Source organism: Myxocyprinus asiaticus, chromosome 38 (genome assembly GCF_019703515.2).
Source record: "Myxocyprinus asiaticus isolate MX2 ecotype Aquarium Trade chromosome 38, UBuf_Myxa_2, whole genome shotgun sequence".
NCBI classification, from domain to species: Eukaryota; Metazoa; Chordata; class Actinopteri; order Cypriniformes; family Catostomidae; genus Myxocyprinus; species Myxocyprinus asiaticus.
In genome coordinates, this window is record NC_059381.1 from 12,632,046 (window position 1) to 12,650,822 (window position 18,777).

The window sequence follows — 18,777 nt, forward strand, 5'->3', positions numbered from 1 at the left end:
CCCTAACTATAAACGTGAAACATGAACTTGACTTGACATAAACGTAACATGGCTTGATTTGGCTAGAACAAAAACACATCCACATACATTCAATACCTGACAACAAGACAATGCAAACATGAGGGCTTAAATACAAGACATGGGAGAACATAAACCAATGAACAAATAAAACTGATAACAAGCTAATTAAAGAATAAACCAATGAAAACATGACACATGACCATGGAGGGAAAACAGGAATCACATGACAAAGGAAACAGTAACTAAACATTTAAAAACAAAAGACATGAATCAACAAAATACACAACACATTTTCTAAATACTTTGGATTACTTCTTCAGCACTGGTAGATTTTTTTCACTTGTTTTGACTATAAAAACTCTGCCAGTACAGTAAGACAAAATACACATGTTAAAAATACATTCTCTGAAAAACCTAAATATCTTATGCAGTGTTGTTTCTAAAACAAGATAAATCAAATTTATCTTGTTTTAAGGATTTATAGATATTTTTACAGGAAAACAATACAAAAATTATCATCAGAAATATGATTTTTGCCCTAATATCAAAGGTCTTACTAGAAAAAAAGAAATTATGATCTAACGTGAATTTTCTTGATAAAAAAAAAATGATCGTGCCTGGTAATGTGCATGTAAAATAGCTAGAAACAGCATTTTAGCTTAGCGTAAAGCTGACAATTTACACAAGGTTTATTTCTATTTCTTGTGCTCCAAATTTACTTTTCTGTCTGCTCGTATGAATGTAACACATCATAAAAAAGTGTTTCACCTCTGTTCAAATGCACTTTGGATCGCATCATTTATATGTATAAATATTTTCCATCTGAAAGGACTAAATATTAAATGAAACAAATGACAATAAAATGCAAAGTAATCTCTTCAGTAATCAAAATACTTTCTGAATGTAACTGTATTCTAAATACCAATGATTTAAATTGTAACTGTAGTGGAATACAGTTACTTATATTTTGTATTTTAAATACATAATCCCGTTACATGTATATTCCGTTACTCCCCAACCCTGTAAATGAATAATAATTTATTAAATTGAAACAGTATCTCTTGTTTTCCAAAAGAACAAAGTTTTTTTTTCTTTTTTGCCTGACTAACAGCCTTTCAGAAGGCAGCAAACATCAGAACGTTAGTCTGTTTCTCACACACGTGCAGATTGTGCACACACACTTCACTTTAAACACCTGAGGGCACTCTGCTCCACTGGCAAAATTTCTAACAGGAGTTTTCCTGTTACTGTACTGTTATTATACATCTTAAGACCAGAGCTGAACATAAACCGGTCATTGAAGCTGGCATTAAGATGTTGGACATGTATTTAGTTCCTTTCCTTTCCCTTACTTTCCTTGTATATTTATTTTCTCACTTATTTGTACCTTCCAAATGTACCTTTGAAATAGCATACATATGGCTGTTAATAATTTTGCATATCAAAAAGTAATTATCTTCTTTTATAGTCTGATACAACAGACTATTTCATCATATATTCACGCAATTTTATGATAATATAGCATTAGCCAAACACACACACACACACACACACACACACACACACACACATTTCGGCAGCTCATCTTTCACACTCAGATGAAGTGAAATGCGATATGCACGATATTCATACCTGGGATGAGATAGTGCTGCAGATATTTTACGCTTTATGCTCTGATGTGAGATTTATTATGTATGTATACATGTGCACCTGTCAGCATATTATACGTTTCCAGTGGGAGAAATGTGTTAAAATGCTTTTTCAATAATCATCATTGACACCATTAGGCCAATATGAGGTTACAATCTGGAAATGGATGCATCTAGAGAAAGAAACAACTACAAAAAAGGGGGAGAATTTCAAATGGACAGGTGATATATATCATAATAATAATAATTATTTTTTAGCTGAGTGTGCGTACTCTCTAAATTTGGTTCAAACAAAGGTTCTTGTCAAAATGTGTTTGTTTTTGCTGTTAACTGATGAAACTGTGAATTTAAGCAAGCATCATTCTTAATTTGACAGGAAACTTTTAGAATGACTTAGAGAATCATTCTGACCAATCAGTAGTCAGCCTGAGCAGGCCATAACTTTATAATCATATTCCTATATATACACTTTCTCAGCGCATTATTCATTTTCTTTTGTATTTCTTCCCTCAGACAGACAAAAAAAAAAAAAAAAAAAAAAAATATATATATATATATATATATATATATATATATATATATATATATTTTTTTTTTAAAAGACTGCAAAAGTAGATGGTGTATACCAACATTTTTGTTTTGGGTAATCTTTACGAGTATATTTATCAGTTTACACTGTAAACTGAGTATATTAAGTTATATATCAGTTTACACTTGTGCTATCCAACAGGCTTTAATGGTATTCGATAGTACAGATGTTTTTTTTTTGTTTTTTGTTTTTTTTTAATCTATTTGCAATCAGAAAGTTATTCAGAAATGCAGACAACCAGTTTGGGTTTTAAACAGAAAGACGCAAAAGCAAAGTATCCCACAAAATGACAACACATTCTTCAACACTCCGAAGCATCGAGGCAGCCCGGTCTAGTTACACAGTTCGGGGAGCAGAAGTCTGTTGTCACAAGTCAACATTTAGGCTGTTGCACCTTCACAGTTTGCATCTACTGAAACAAATGATGTTATAAAAGCATACCCACAATCTTTAGCTGCAAAATTTCATTAGACAAGCTCAGTGTATAAGTCAGTTTGTTCTAATGCGTTTAAGGGTATGGTATAGGAATACTGTGTGGATGAGTGTGTGTATGAGTTTCTGTGAATCACTGTAGCTTGTCTATATGGTCACGTCCCATCTTTTACACCCTGTTTTTGTCAGTCAAGGAGAGGAAGGGGCAACTGTAGGGGTGGGAACTCCCTCCCACTGTTGTACCCTCTTCTCTCCTATAAGGACTGTGTTTTACTCTTCATTCCCAAGGAAATTGTTTTTAGGTGTGTTCTGTGTCTAGTTCCTCATTGCTGCGGTTAACCGTAGAGTTGGTGGAGGGAATGGTTTTGCTGATGCGGTCCAGAGTATCAATGCTGGTTGAGTGTTTGGAGTGAACTTTGCCGATTTCCTCAAGAGCACTGGCCAAAGAGTCCAGATCACCCCTCTCCTGATGCTGAGCCTCCCACAAACTCAGTATCACAGCGGACGGGCTTGCCTGGCATGCAAAATAACCCAAGTTTCTGTATGGAAAACATCAGAGAACAAAGTTAGATTAACAGCACAATATAGTAGTGCAAGATTTGAATACAAAATAACCCTTTATTTAGCCTAAAAGTATCAGTAGACAAAAAAATGCGGGACATTAAGGCTGTACAAACTATTTAATGGACTGTACTTCTATTCCTCACAGCCTTGTTTTCATTCACTATAGCAGGGACTAATGAGAAATTAAATATCAAAAACAAGTGCCTAGTGAGGGGTAATGAGAAAAGCTAAACATTTTGCTATTTAAACATTTTAGAGTATTTTAAATAGTCTAATTGATTCACAGAATACACATTTAAAAAAAACTTGTATTCCTATGTGTATCCAAAGTCCAATTAAGACCCTTTAAATAATTCACATCCCTGCATATGGTATATTTTTATTTCGAATCCTTATTGACCTAACCCACATTTGGTTATATAAATTCAAATTATGTCATCGAGACACTGAATTATTACACTCTCTTGCATGAAGTCCCAGGCTGCATAATTTCTATTTAATAAAGTTAGCCTGCAATGCTTGAATGCCCCCACAACATATCAAAATTGTTAAATTAGTTTTTAACAGTGAGAAAGATATTGCAGTTATCCATTCTGGAATAAAATCAGCTCATCTTTGTAAGACGCAATCTAATCAAAGAAGAGGAAACCAGAGTTGCATTCCGCAGGTGAATGTCTGAATAAACCAGACATGGCTCACCATAAATGCAGCTGCATTTTAACTATTGCAGGAGATGAACTCCTGTTGACCTCTTGCTGACTTCTTATTAATGAAGGACTTTTCTGACCTAGGGACCCGCACCCAGATTTTCAGCCAACTCAGGATCCACCTAATATAAAAATGCTTAAGATTTTTGGATATATATTCAACTCTATAATATCTTCAAACATTATTACCTTATTAATTTTTATTATTAAATTATTAACATTTTAAATAAAGCTATAGAACAAATAAATCACATTCAGAACTATATTATTTTATATCTTAAAAGTGCTGTAAGCATGACTGAGATTTTGAATTAGTCACACCCCCCTCATTCCAAAACCCCACCATCCAAAGATAATTTTGAGCCCAAATCCGAGCAAAACAGCAGCATTGTTTGTTCCTGTGGCTGTCAAATTCAACAGTGGCACAATAGCGCCCTCAATTGACAAACATTATGAACCATAGCCTCAATGATCTGCTTCAAATACAACACTATGAGAATGAGCACAATGATTGACAGGTAAAAAGCGTCAATGTCTGCTGTTCGCAGACACAGTTTTGTTTGCAGTTTACAAAGTCTACAGCTGTCACAGAGAGATATCTCAGGACACTTATTTCATTAATATCTTTAAGGGAGTAGGAACATTTTTTGCATACTTTTCCATGAAAAAAATCGCTTACAGCACCATTAAATCTTATATAATAAGATACTCATGCAGTATCTTAATGGACCCCCAGGATGTTTTTGTGATTTTAATACGATTTTAAAAGAACAGTTCACCCAAAAATGAAAATTCTGTCATTCCAAACCTGTATGATTTTTTCGTGGGAAAACAAAAGGTGATGTTTTAATGAATGTATCTTTTCAATACACTGGCAGTTGATAGCTGCTCACTTTAAAGGTGAAAAAAGGATCCAAAGTATAGTAAAAGTAATCCATGCAATTTGTGAAAATCTTGACGTCCTTTCCACACTCATGCGTGCATGAGAGAAGCTCTTTCACAGTGGCACGAGTGTTTTCAGCACTTCACAACACAAGTTCTTTACTTTTTAAGTTCTTTTTTTAAACCTTAAGTCACTATCAACTGCCACTGTATTGAATACATGGACTGTGATATTTATTAAAACATCTCCTTTTGTGTTCCACATAAGAAAGAAAGTCATACAAGTTTGGAATGACATGAATGGGAGTAAATTAGGACAGAATTTTTATTTTTGGGTGAACTATTCCTTTTAAAAAAAAAAAAAAAAAAAAAAAAAAAAAGGAGGCATCAATCAGTCTGCTAACATATTTAAAATCAACATTAGTGGACCCATCAGGGCAATTTAAATAATGTTTGTGTTGATTTTGCAGCAGGTTTTTAGTCTCCAGCAGGGGCCAGTGTTGTGCTATATCAACTCCCATGCTGCAGCTCGCTGGGTAATTGCCCTCCACCCTGTAGCACATCCTCAGAAGGTAATTGCTGAAATCTGCTTAACAAGGAGGAGACATTCTCATTACACACTGCCTGGGGCTCTGACCAGCTAGAAAATTCCCCTAAATCCTTCTGTTCAGCTCTCCCCGCCTCATTTCAAAAACAAATCTGTCTTTTATCCCTGGTGAAAAATACTACAAAATCAAACCCACATAAGAAAAAAAAGTCTCATTCATTTCATTCATCCTTTGCTGCCACAAAGCAAGTAAACATACAACATATTTTAAAGCAGATTTTAAAGTTGGGCCACATGGACATTTTGATCGCAGTGTTTGTTTGTACAACATTTTTAAATAAATTGTTTTTAAACTATCATGGGACAGAAAGAAAAACAGGGGCTGGTAAACTAAGCTGTTGTTAAAAATTGCAGAAATTATGCTGGGCAAAAGACCAAGGATGTTTTTGAGTGGAAAGAAAGAAAGAGCGGAAAAGTAGTTTAATGGGGGAAAGGTCTGAATGAATGTTCAAACACCTCAGGCTACAGAGCCACCAGACTGTAACAGTATAAACACACACACAAACACACATGTTGGTGTGGCTATCATTATGAGGACTCTCCATGGACATAATGATTTTTATACTGTACAAACTATAGATTCTATCCCCTAACCCTAACCCTAACCCTACCCCTAAACCTAACCCTCGCAAAAACTTTCTGCATTTTTACATTTTCAAAAAAACATTGTTTCGTATGTTTTTTAAGCTATTTGCATTATGGGGACATTATGTCCTCGTAAACCACCCAAACCCACCCACCCACCCACAGTTACACTTGAATGCACAATCATCAAAACTGTATTCTTAAGAGTGTGTGTGTCTTTGGCTATGTGCGGAACAGCTAGTGCTGGGTTGTGATACATTACATGTAATCTAGATTATGTAATCAGGTTACAAAAACCAAGTACTTGTAATTGGATTAAATTACATTTTAAGTACTCATAATTGGACTACAGTTACTTTTTATAGATTACATGATTACATATTAACAAGGCAATGTCAGTAAATTGTTAATTTATTGATCATTTTCATATCAATTTGCTCCTTTTACGTTACAACAGTAAGATATGGACCTGCTCAGATAAGGAATAAGTGATGGACTATTACTAAGTAGTTATGGTTAAAAGTAAGTGTGTCAGAGTTTTGAGCTGTTAGCGTCGACCTTGCAATGTCATTGCTGTTGATTTTCATTTAACATATCTTCTTGAATCATTTATTCGGTCCGACTGCCAGTTGTTAAGACATTGGATAAAAGTTTTAAGACAAAATTGGATAATCATTTGTATATCCAATTTGATGTTGGCTATGTTATCAAAAATAGTAATCCACTACAAATTACTAATACTAATCTAAAACTGTAATCAGATCACTTTACTGATTACTTCATAAAAAATAATCACATTACTAATTACTTTACTTTTAAGTTACTTTCTAATTTTCACAGAAAACAGTTTTTCTACTCAACAAATGTAAAATAATATCTCCTTGTTATTTTTGCTTTCTGTCACAAAAACACAAACGAACATATGAATATAATTCATGTTTAAATTGTATTCGACATAGTTATTTTAGAAATGCGTAACCCTTTCAGTTTTTATTTTTTTATTTCACTACACAATGTACACTGCATAGTATTTTCTAAGTACTAAACCAAAACTCCATTCTGAACATAGCCTTTGTCTTTATAAGTATGCATTGCATTGCCATAGGTAATGTAAGTATAGTACGGATTTTTCTGCATCTATAATTAAATGCATGGAATGGAGTTTGGGGGTTAAAGTTTACAGTGTGCATGATGAGGATATCAGTTCCAGTCTCTTTATAGCAGCACAGTTAATGCCTGTGGCTCTGCCAATGGTTAGTGTATCCTACTGGCTGTATCTGTGCAGCCATGTGCTGATGGAACATGAAGCAAATTAGATGTGTGAGCTTCCATATGTTGTGGCCCAGTGACTGTATTAGGAGTTTGTGTTTGTTTGTATTTGTCTTTGAGTCTGTGTTTGCCACCATCTGTATGTTTGTTTATGAACAAAACATGTGCGTGTTTTTGCATACATTTCTCACCTGTCTATATGCAGTTTCTGTGCAAAGAGCTGCCAGTCTTTGCCCTTGGTGTTCGCTGTGTCGAATGTTGCACAGATCCGCTGTCGGATGGAGAGGGGGATTTTGAAGGCCCTGGACCCCATCTGGGAGGTGATGGTACAGTCTGATTGTGTAAAGAATGGCACTGTGTCTTTTTCGCTCTGGAAGAAAGCATTGGAGAGATTGATCAGGATTTTTGAAATGTAAAATGTACTGTCAAGACTAGGTATGGAAATCGTATAAATTGTAATGATTTTGGTTATAATTCTGATTGCACTAAAGGATTCTGGTTACTTAAAAGAATTAGTTCACCCAAAAATGGTTCCAAACTCATATGACTCTATTGTGCAAAAGAAAAGGAAAACAAGAGGTCCTGGCCTGTCTTTTCAATACAATGGCAGTGGATAGCACTCACTTTAAAGCTCATAAAATGACCCAAAATTATAATAAATGTAGTCCATGCGGCTTGTGCGTCAAGTCTTCTGAATACCTCAGTTAGGTTTTGATGAAAAACAACCCTAAATTTAAGTCATTTTTTTAGTAGACATCTTGATGTTTAGCGAGCACTGAAACGCAAATTCACGTGGGAACTTGTTTCACGCTAAAAACAACTCAAGTGTGAGTAAAGGCAGCATAAAAGTAATACATTCAACTCCAGTGGTTAAATCCATGTCTTCAAAAGCGATAGATAGGTGTGGATGAGAAACAGATCAATATTTAAAGAGCACCTATTATGGTTTTTCAAATATTACCTTTCATGTAGTGTGTTATATAGCTGTTTGCGAATGTAAAAAAGTCTGCAAAGTTTCAAAAATCAAAGTGCTCGACAAATGGAGTTATTGACTCCCAAAAGAAAGAACCGATTCTGAACACCTGAAATGAGTCGTTAGTAATCCCAGACTTATTTCCTGTAATAACCTACGTAGTTTGGTAACAAAAAACCCGCCACTGGTCTTCACTGCCTACTCTGCTCTGATTGGTCTATGCGGTAGACCAATCAGAGCAGAGTAGACTCTCTGAAAGGAGGAGTTTAGAATTAATCCTTTAGAACGGATCATTGAACGAATGCTGCAATTTAAATTATGAGCAAATTAAAGTGTTTTTTGACCTTGGTTGCATGTAAATCTATGGTATGAGACCTTTAAAACAAAATTAGGCATGTTCAAAAACCAAAATTTACTATAAATTCTGCTCCCTGCCCAGTAGGTGATGATATGCACGAAGAATGCAAATCACCAAAAACCAAAGAAGAAGAATGTAAAAGTGAAAGTTGAGATTTATAGAAAAAATGACTTAAATATCAATCTGTTTCGCACCTACACCTATCATATCTTAAGATATGGATTTAACCACTGGAGAGTATGGATTACTTTTATGCTGCCTTCATATGCTTTATGGGCCTTCAAAGTTCTGGCCACCATTCACTTGTTTTGTATGGACCTACAGAGCTGAAATATTCTTCTAAATATCTTTGTTTGTGTTCAGCAGAAGAAAGGAAGTCATACACATCTGGGATGGCATGAGGGTGAGAAAATTGTGAGAGAATTTTCATTCTGGGGTGAACTATCCCTTTAACAATCTTGAATATACATGTTGTCATATTAACAACCAGCCAAAAATTATAATGATTTAAGTCTCACTACATAACACAGTAACAATGCTCCGTTTAGAATTGGACATGACAAGAGTAATAATTTGAATTTCAGAACCACTCTGAACAATTCACTGAGATAAACAACAATTTAAACTATCAGTTTGAGTCTTTTTGACTGATACATTAAAAAGAACCAGTTCAAAAGACTCATTTGCTAGTTTGTTATCACGTGCAACCATTGAGGACCAGATGATAGAATTATTCCAGTCTTTCTCTCTCATCACATTAAATTCAGACTGCAAGCTCCCAAAGCAGATAAAACATTTATTTTGTCATGCTGCAATAGATAACAACACTAAAGGAAACATTGTCAAGGTATGTTAGTATACTGTTCCGTCCACATCAGTAAATTAAAGGAGACATTAAATAACAGTTAACACAACTGAACATCATGAAAATTATTTTATTCCACTATGTTACAAAATGGAAGCAGTTCTAAAAAAGAATCAGTTGTCGATTCCCAACCCTATTCAAGACTCCAACAAAAGAAGATATCTTAGACTACTACCGTATGAGATGTACAATGTTGTGCATGTGTTTGAATATATGCAAGTTTTTCTTCAGTACCTCAGCAATGGTGGTGTAGACCTGTAGTATCTGCTCATGGCCTTTGACCTGCCGAACAGTGATCTTACAAGAGAGCTGATTGGCTGCTGGACTGTAGCGCTCCAGAGAAAAGGCACACTGCAGTGGAGACTGGTTACTGCACCACACCTGAGAGAAGGAGAATTCCTGCACAATGAAAAAGAGGAATAAATGGTGAAAAGTTAACATTTTAGTTAGATTTAAATAGCAAGAAAGTTAGTCAGTATCTCCTCTCCTCTCACTAGGTGGTTACTTCCAAATCAAAGAGCCATCCCCAAGTTTCTCTGACATTCTGGTCCCTAGATATGGCTTGGGTCCCACCTTCAATGCATGTCTATGGGATTTTTAAAAAAAAACTGTTATATTGCCCAGCTGGTTAAAATCGATATTTCAGTTGTTTAGAAGTGTAATAGCAGACAACTTCTCAACAAGCCACACAGTTTAATATATTATTAATGTCCATAGCGCTAATGGTGTTGTTTACAAGTTATGTGCCGATGTTTCACATTTGTGCTACTTGTCCATTAAAATCTTTCTTAAAAACAGATTTAAGACTTTACTATTAACCAGCTAAAACCATATAGATGGAAAAACCTCCCTATCTACAAGAAAAATACATCAGATTCTCGCACTGGCTTCTGGCTATTAATATTAATTCAACCAGTCAAATGAGCACTTGAATTTGACATTTCATTAATATTCAACCTCATATGCATTATTAACAAAATTCATGCATATTCACACTGGGCTGTTATCCATATTCATTAGGACAGCACCTGGCAGGTGGTAAAAGGTTTGATGCTCCAGAGGAACTGGGGGATGTCCTGGATGGAGACCTGCAGACTAAAAGAGTTTGCTCTGAAGAGCAGGGTCTTGGGTTCTTCCAGGAGACGACCCCCTCGACCCCGCTCCACTGATACCACCTCCTGCAAGGAAAAAAAACTGTAATTAAAAATGTAAATGCTCAAACATCTACATAAAAATGCCTGGCTATGTTCAGAATAGAATACTAGGTTACTACTTACAGAATACACAGTATATTCAGTATACTGCCTACTATTTTTTTTTTTTTAAATAAGTGAAACAGCAGGTAGTATCCCATGACATATGCTTTAAATAATCCAAATACAACCCAAAACATATTTTAATTCAGCAATAAAATCCGACGACAGTGAAATAATAAATTGTGCTACTTTAGCTCAAATAATGTAAAACTAACTGGTGATGTCTCTATTAAAAATGTGATTTGGTGTTTTAATTGTAAGGCAGGACTCCGATTCCATCAGCCCCTTTTGGCGTTACAATTTCTTCCAATTCATATGTATACGAGTGACTGGTCTCATCCTATAATGTCTCTGGTAAGTCAATAAAGAGATCTTAAAAATTGCAGCTATTAAAAAACTTCCGGTAGGTGCATCACATGGAAATGGAAGATCATATTGAGTGCCTTGCATTGCATACATACAGAAAATTTGCATACTGTGCAGAGTATGCATACTATATACTGCAGGAATAGTAATAGAAGTATTCCAGTATGCTATTCTTAACATAGCCACCGACATATATTTCATTCTGCACTGAGAACAGAACTCAACTCAATGTTCATGTTTACATTATTCAGTTGGAAAAAAAACAACAACCCTTTCCACACTACATAACAGCTATTTTCTTGGTCTTGTGGGACGTTTAATCTTTGTAACCTGAGAAGACGAAGCATAAAGTGATTAAAAATCTCTGGTTTGACGTTTCCAACCCCCAGTCCAAAAACAGGTCGAAGAAATGCCTGCATTGCATTTTTCATCTACAAGAATGGAATTACAATAACACCCCAGGCCACACAAAAAAAAGTAAATAAAAAAAACAAACAAAATATGGTAACAAAACAACTAATAAATCAAAACGCACAAAGCCTTCAATTACCATCTCAGTCGAATGCAATGAAAGGCGCATACCTTTCCCGTGTGTACAAATACAACACACTCTCACATAGGAAAACAAAATAACATGCAGAAAAGGAGAGAGAGGGACCCTGGATGGATAGAATCTACATTGATGAAAGGCACTGGTGATTTTGTGCTCTCTGCATCTATTCTGTGGGAATTGTTGACATTGGAACTCTTGCAAAAAAAAAAAAAGCATTAGGTCTCTCTCTCTCTCTCTCTCTCCGTCACAAAAGACAGGAAAATAGTCTCTCGCTGTGATAGCTGCTGATCGATCCTGGCCTGAATTCGTTCAGTTTCAAGGGAGGAATTCCTTTGGTGTTGTGTGAAATGCAACCAATGCTGACAACAATGGGAACAAAAGAAAGAAAAATGACAGATGAACGGGTGAATAAACAAAATGGGAAAGAGTGCTTTGATGTGGAGAAATCCAATCTTTAAGCATTCACTTGTGAGTGTGGCTGCTTTGAGAAGAGGACTTCACAGATCTGACAGCTGTCATACACACGTTTACTTATTGAGCTAAAAAGGACATAACATACACTTCTAATGTTTTTATTTTAATATTAACATTTAATTTTAACATTTAACATTAAGTTAATTATAATGACTGTAGACCAGCGATTCCCAACTGGAGGTGCGCATACCCCAGAGGGTATTTAAATAGAGGTGAGTTGAGGGTGGTTGCTGTGGTGGATGGCGTGAAGGCTCCACACGCGCTATGTCTCCGTGGCAACACGCTCAACAAGTCACGTGATAAGATGCATGGGTTGCAAGTCTCAGACACAGAGGCAACTGGGATTCGTCCTCCACCACCCGGACTGAGGTGAATCACTACGCGACCACGAGGACTTAAAAAGCACATTGGGAACAGTGTATGTAAACTCATTCATATTTAATTCAATAACTGTACATACCCCTACCTTGCACATGTACATATGCCATTCTATGTTATATGTCCTATATTTTTTTTTTGCATGTCTATTTATACTCTTACCTAAATGTATATTCTGTGTCTCACTACAATGTTCTGTGTGCACTTGCTTGCTTGTTTCTCCTATCACCTAAAATTCCTTGTGTATGTAAGCACACTTGGCAATAAAGCTCATTTTGATTAATTCAGATTCTTATAAAAGCTGTTTTATTCTGCATCGAGAGAGTCCACACACGGGGGCTGCCATTTTAGAATCACATGACCAGCCAAATACTACTTGCTTAATCTCAGTAACCGTCCTGTTATTTGACACTTTCACTTATTGTTTAAAGTAATCATGGTTGACTGTGAATATAAAATTTCTGCAATGGCATCTGAAACTGAAAACGTCATGGTTATTTTCGTAACCTCCGTTCCCTGATGGAGGGAACGAGACGTTGTGTCGATGTAGTGACACTAGGGGTCACTCTTGGGAGCCCAAAACACCTCTGATCTTTGTCAAAAGGCTAATGAGAATCGGCGAGTGGAATTTGTATGCCACTCACCCGGACATACGAGTATAAAAGGAGCTGGTATGCAACCACTCATTCAGGTTTTGTGCTGAGGAGGCGAGACAAGGTCCCGGCCATTTCAGCGGGTTGTTCAGCGTTGTGGCAAGAGGGACACAACGTCTCATTCCCTCCATCAGGGAATGGAGGTTACGAAAGTAACCATGACGTTTCCTATCTGTCACTCACTCGACGTTGTGTCGATGTAGTGACACTAGGGGTCCCTATACAAAACATCACAACTAGCTGAACTGTGTTACGTGGACTAGCGGTGCGAGACCGGCAGACTTTTGTGTGCCTCGTAGCCAGCGAATCAGGCTGTCACGTAACCTCCCTCAACGCTGCTATGAGTGTCGAACGGTCCTTCAGGAACAAGTCAACTGCTCAACAAATAGGGACAGGCTAGCCCAGCCGAGGCCTCTTTCCCTCTTTTTTCTCCCCAAAAAGAGTGGAATTTTGTTAACTGACTGGGATCCGTGAACGTCGGGCGGGGTGTCACTCCCAAGGGGAAGACACCGCGGAGACCACACCCCGCCCAGAGAAATGGGGGGATACTTCAAGTGGAAATACATCACATGGTCTTACCGAGTCTTGTCAGAAGTATGTCATGTGGAGAGTCGCATGGTAGGTCCTACCAAGGGGGGAGGAGTTTCTACAAGCATGGCGACCAGAGCAGGGGGCCCTCTGCTCAAGGAAGACGTAGTTTACCAAGAGGGAAACAATTTTACGGAAGATAAAACACATGGGGTTACCTATGGGGAACCACCGCATGCGGAGCACCTACCTCAGTACAGGGCCTTACCAGCACACTTACTGAGCCGGCAGCGAGTTTCTCCACAAACTCGAATGCCACAGGGCTAAGGAGGAAGTCATCCAGGGATCACAGTCTGTGAACACTACTGGGAGTCAAGAGCGCACGTCTTCCCCTCAAGGGAGGGGAAAGGTGCTATGCGCAAGCAGTACACCTGGCCAGCTGTCCCGAAACTGACCTGCTTGTGCCTGCCACTACATGGGACGAAACCGTCCCAACCCGGAGGTTGTAGAACCCCGCAAAGGTGTTGGGTATTGCCCAGCCTGCTGCTCTGCAGATGTCTGCCAAAGAGGCGCCACCGGTGAGGACCCAGGAGGCCGCCACACTCCTGTTAGAGTGGGCTCGTAACCCCGCAGGGGGTGGCATGTCCTGAGCTTGATATGACATAGCGATGGCGTCAATGACCCAGTGGGCAATCCTCTGTTTGGAGACAGCACTTCCCTTCCGCTGTCCACCAAAGCAGACAAAGAGCTGCTTGAAGCTTCTAAAGCTCTGCGTGCGATCCAAATAGATGCGTAAAGCTCACACTGGACACAGCAACGCCAAGGCTGGGTCTGCCTCCTCCTGGGGCAGCGCTTGCAGGTTCACCACCCAATCCCTGAAAGAGGTCGTGGGAACCTTGGGCACATAGCCCGGTCGGGGTCTCAGGATCACGTGAGAGTAACCCGGACCGAAATCCAGGCATGATTCGCTGAGACAGAACGCTTGCAGGTCCCCTACCCTCTTGATGGAAGTGAGCGCAGTCAGGAGGGCAGTCTTGAAAGAGAGTGCCTTAAGCTCAGCTGACTCCAAGTGCTCAAAGGGAGCAGAGAGATGGGTCTCCTTGCCCCTGGGTCGCCTGTCTCAGGGGCGCTTCGAAGACTTCCTCAGGTTCTTGGTGACTGGCCGAGAGATGGGGGGCGTCTGCTTCCTGCGATGGGCTGCACGCCAGGGCCGGGCCATGGGGGTGGGCTGCGGAGGAGCTGGAGATGTTGCTGCAGTGAGATGCCCTTGGGGCAGATGGGGTGCAGGATCTTGAGCCACACTGGGGCAGGATGTGCTTTATAGCCTCCGTCTACTTCTTCACCATCGAGAACTGCTGGGCAAAGTCCTCGACGGTGTCACCAAACAGGCCAACCTGGGAGATGGGAGTGTCAAGGAACCGTGCCTTGTCAGCCTCTCATATCTCTACCAAGTTGAGCCAGAGGTGGCGCTCCTGGACCACGAGAGTGGACATCGCCTGCCCGAGAGACCGCGCTGTGACCTTCGTCGCCCGGAGAGCGAGGTCGGTCGCCGAGCGCAGTTCCTGCATCAATCCTGGGTCAGAACTACCCTCGTGCAGTTCTTTTAGCGCCTTGGCTTGGTGTACTTGCAGAAGAGCCATGGCGTGCAGGGTGGAGGCGGCTTGTCCAGTGGCACCATAGGCTCTATCCGTCAGGGACGACGTAAACCTACAGACCTTGGATGGGAGCTTTGGGTGCCCACGCCAGGTGGAGGCACTCTGCGGACACAAGTGCACCGCGAGCGCCTTGTCCACCAGGGGGATCACCGAATACCCCTTGGCCGCTCCACCATCGAGGGTAGCGAGAGCGGGGGAGCTGAAAGATTGGGACCGGGCAGTAAAAGGTGCCTCCCACGACCTTGTCATCTCCTCATGCACTTCTGGGAGCCCAGGAACCAATCATCAAGCCGCGAGGGTTCAGAGGAGAGCGGAGGGTTCCACTCTACCCCGACACTCGCGGCCGCCCAGGAAAGCATGTCCATCATTTCCGTGCCAGCCTGAGACTGGGCGACCGTTCCTGAAGGAGGAAGCCCAGCCGAAGCCTCAGCATCAGACCGGACGAGCCCGCTCTCCAATGCTGCGCTCGATAACTCATCATCTTCCGGGGCGCCGGACGAGATGTCGAACCCGCCCTGAGAAGAGCCGGCAATCTTGTCCGAGCACGCGATCGGGGCAAGCGAGCGTACTGGGGAATGGGAGGTCCGTGGGGGGATACCCGGTGGAGGTGGTCCCACTGAGGTCCCCAAATTGCCCCCAGCACTAACTGGCACGGCCTCATACCCGTAGGTAGAAGGACCGAGGCGGGGAGCCGCTGGGGTGGCTTGCTTTCTTAAGAATGCAAGCCGCGACCGCAACGTTGCCATGGTCATGTTCTCGCAATGAGGACATGATCCATCCACGAACAATGTCTCCGCGTGGGCAGCACCCAGACACGTAAGACAGCGTTCGTGGCCATCGGAAGCAGAGATAGCGACCGCAACCAGGAATAACACACAAACGGAAAGGCATCTTTAAAAAGGCGTTCCGTGTGTGCTGCTCTTTTTTGAATGGAAAATATATTCTTTTCAGAATATACTTTTTTTTGCTCTGCCGAAGCGCCCAGGAGCGTTCTCTGCACTGCACAAGCACAGAGGGGAAGAAGCCGCTGAAATGCGCCATCAAATCCAGCAGTCTTTAGCGAGGTGTTTTTTTTTTTTTTTTTTGGAGGAATTGTATTCAGTGCACTGAATGCAACCACTCTGCTCTGAAGAGAAAATCTGAATGAGTGGTTGCATACCAGCTCCTTTTATACCCGTATGTCCGGGGGAGTGGCATGCAAATTCCACTCGCCAATTCTCATTGGCCTTTTGTCAAAGATCAGAGGTGTTTTGGGCTCCCAAGAGTGACCCCTAGTGTCACTATATCGACACAACGTTGAGTGAGTGACAGATAGGGAAATATTGATTTTAAATTATGCTGCATCCAAGCCGATAGGTGTCAGTATAAGTCCAAGATGACACAAAGACAAAAGAGTCCACCTTTAATTTTTGATGGGAAAGACAAGAAGTCTGTGAGGGATAGACATACAATCTCTTCAATGGGTTATACAGTTGTTTAAAGTGTTTTTGGATCGTTCAGCTGATGAAACTTTGAAAAAACATTTTCCAAAAAATTTCACTAGACAAAAAAACTCCAGACAACATGAGTTGTGGAATATTAGATGTGACCTAGGAGCTTTATACAGCTTTATATCCATGGATGCCTTTAAAGGGAAGTCTATCCCTCACAGCCTCGTTTTCATTCACGTTAAAAATCAGAAGTGGTGGTACAGTAAATAAGGTCTATAGCTAAGTATGTACACACCTCTGACTCTAAAGCTTTTGTGTTTGTCTGTGTGTTTGTGTTTGGGAGAGAAATAGAATCACTAATCATGTTTGTATATGTCCTCAGGCTTCAATACAGCATAAAGACATCTCCACAGTTCCGTAACCAAGAAGAAGAAACAATACAATGCAAGACATTAAACATGAATGACATTAGATCACAAATTATGTTTGTATTACGAAGTGTATGAGGGTTTGAGAGAGTGTGTGTGCCAGAGAAGTGAACAAAGATTTCTCTGAAGCCATGTTCGCTCAGCTAGACGTTATGCCTAACAGAATGTAAATCACTTTTAATTAGCACTCAGAAAATATTCAGTCACGTACCGAACACGGGGATATGGGGCATGCAATGCAGAAAGCGTGCAATCGCCTCACCGTGTCTTTGTAATTTAAGAACACTTTCTATCAGTTAGCCATAGATGTGAGTGTGTATGTGAGTGAGAGATTGGTCCAGCTGACTTTCAGTGAAGCGTAAAACCAGAGTACCCACAGGGCATGACGGCTATCCATCACATGCCACCCTATGAATGCAAATAACCCATAAGCTGTGGTTTTCTATCTAATGCCATATGCAGTGTGAAGAGGATATGTATCATGACATTTATAAAGCTGAGATCTGTGAAAGCTGAAAATGCACCATGCAGTAAAGATTTATGCTGGTTAGTGCTGGTTTGGTGCTGGTAGATTAACATATGAAATCATATGGGTTTGGTTAAACATGAGGGTGAGTAAATGACGACAGAATGGTCATTGTTGGGTGAACTATCCCTTTAAGAATTATATAAGTGAGGACTTCTCATTGAAGCAAATCTAAAATTCTTCACACACCTGAAAGGCGTGGGGCGTATCATCCACGCAGTACACTCGAATGTTGTAGTTGAGGAAGCTGGGCTCCATGTTTCCAAATGCAGCCAGCCGTAGTCTCTTCCCTGCTGCATGAGTGAGGGCCTCTCCAACTAGAGCGTAACAGCCCGGCCTCTCAACCAACAGGTGGCAGCACTGAGTATCCAATAGGCAGTAACAAGAGGTGCTCTCCTCTTCCACAGTCATGACCTCCTGTCAAAACACACAAACATCCAAACACATGCATTCACAGTCAGTATTCAGCCGTTGTGGTGTGACTCATAAAATATTTCTTAAATATACACAAGTGATATTGGTGTCATGTTTGCGATTGCATTAGGTTTGTTATTGGCACTCAATTAAACCTTTGTTATTGACACTATGATGTTATGTTTGTTTTGATATTTGATCGATTATGCTTGTTTAGATAAGGAGTTTTCAAACCCAAGTAAGTGGGAGCTATAGGATCTGTGGAAAAAAGTACAAATTTACTGAATTTGACATTACCAACCCGATCTCATGCAAAGTCGTACGATTTCATACGAGTTGGCAAAATTGTATGAAATTGTACAAGTTTGTTCTTATGAATTTGTTCGAATTCTAGACGTGCAAATACCCAGCTTAGCTGGGATATGCAAAAAAACGAATTTCACTGTATATGTTCAAAATGTATAATATGAGACAAAAAATAAAGGCTGCTTCATGTGTAATGCGGAAGTACGCAAAAGTTCCAAGTGTCAGATGTTGTATACATGCTTATTAATTGTACGCCCTAACCCAAACCCCATATCTAAACCTAACCATAGAGTAGAGTGTGTAAGGATG

General features: G+C 39.9%; 1 protein-coding gene across 1 annotated transcript in view; it reads right to left on the minus strand.

The window, feature by feature from the left end:
* Positions 1-2,332: 2,332 nt before the first annotated feature.
* unc5da (unc-5 netrin receptor Da) overlaps positions 2,333-18,777 on the minus strand; it is a 383,276-nt gene continuing 366,831 nt past the window's right edge. The window contains exons 13-17 of the mRNA XM_051677090.1: positions 17,938-18,165; positions 10,530-10,679; positions 9,736-9,900; positions 7,497-7,675; positions 2,333-3,230 (exon numbers count right to left, since the gene is read on the minus strand). Of these exons, the coding sequence (XP_051533050.1) occupies positions 2,990-3,230; positions 7,497-7,675; positions 9,736-9,900; positions 10,530-10,679; positions 17,938-18,165 (963 nt within the window). The 3' untranslated portion in view covers positions 2,333-2,989. The remainder of the gene's footprint in view (positions 3,231-7,496; positions 7,676-9,735; positions 9,901-10,529; positions 10,680-17,937; positions 18,166-18,777) is intronic.